At 43.1% G+C, this 905-nt stretch overlaps 1 protein-coding gene across 1 annotated transcript; it reads left to right on the top strand.

Moving 5' to 3' along the window:
* Positions 1-448: 448 nt before the first annotated feature.
* Pmar_PMAR013337 (hypothetical protein) lies at positions 449-701 on the top strand (the record flags this gene model as incomplete). The annotated part of the gene is made up of 2 exons (XM_002784548.1): positions 449-538; positions 585-701. Coding segments are annotated over 2 exons (207 nt in total), but the record flags the coding sequence as incomplete, so codon positions are not given.
* Between the last annotated feature and the right edge of the window lie 204 nt (positions 702-905).

Below are 905 nucleotides of genomic sequence, written 5' to 3'. Positions count from 1 at the left end.
CATATGGTAGACATCGACACATGGACTGTCGAAGCATACTTCCAAACCCTCCTCCTATTCCTCCTCCTACTCCTCGATTCAATATGTAGTCCATGAAGTGTAATAACAACGATACTGGCAGCAAGCCTCGGTAAACTCTAGTTAAACTCATATACTCAACTTCCGATCCCTATTATCATACACTCTATGCTATCCTCCTTCTTAATTCATTAAACCACAACCCCGACGACGACGACGACCTAGACAATAATTCTGTGACTTCACGAGGTCCTCTCTCGAAAGGCTGGGGTTCGATCCCGGCAAGGAGGTGTTTATCGGCGAAGAATATTCGCGCCACGAGTGAGGAATTAATAGTGGCGCGCGAAATGTAGATCATCGTCGTCGTCGTGGTCGTGGTGGTGGTCTCCTATCAGGTTGGTAATAGGTTATTATTATCTGAAGCGTTATTATGACCAACATATTCGGCTCCCTTACAGCCGATAATGCATTCGGTGGTGATAATTCATCAGGAGGCAACAACAATTCTCTTAATTTCAAGGTAAATCACATAAGATGGGCATCATTATTATACTATTACTTTTCAGCTTAATGAACGAGGAGCATCATACGAGGGTAACATCATCACTCGAATACTCGGGTGCCTTGCAGCTCTCGCTGTTCTAGTGGTATCTATTCTAGGGCATTTCTCATTCGCCGAGGAAGTAAGTCTAATAACTAAGAGTTGGAATAATAACAACTCAATAGTATCTCTTTACATACATCATAGTTGTTATTGGAAATACTGGTGAGATGCAGCCTATATCGTTGAACCCTCTTAGGGGAAGAGTCCTTACCTCTGAATGGTGTTTGCAGTAGCTATGCACTCCATGGAACATAGACTAGAGAGAGAATACTCTGTACTCAGC

This window comes from Perkinsus marinus (assembly GCF_000006405.1).
Source record: "Perkinsus marinus ATCC 50983 genomic scaffold scf_1104296934836, whole genome shotgun sequence".
NCBI classification, from domain to species: Eukaryota; Perkinsozoa; order Perkinsida; family Perkinsidae; genus Perkinsus; species Perkinsus marinus.
The sequence above is the reverse complement of the archived record's forward strand: the minus strand, read 5'-3'. Positions and strand labels throughout refer to the sequence as shown.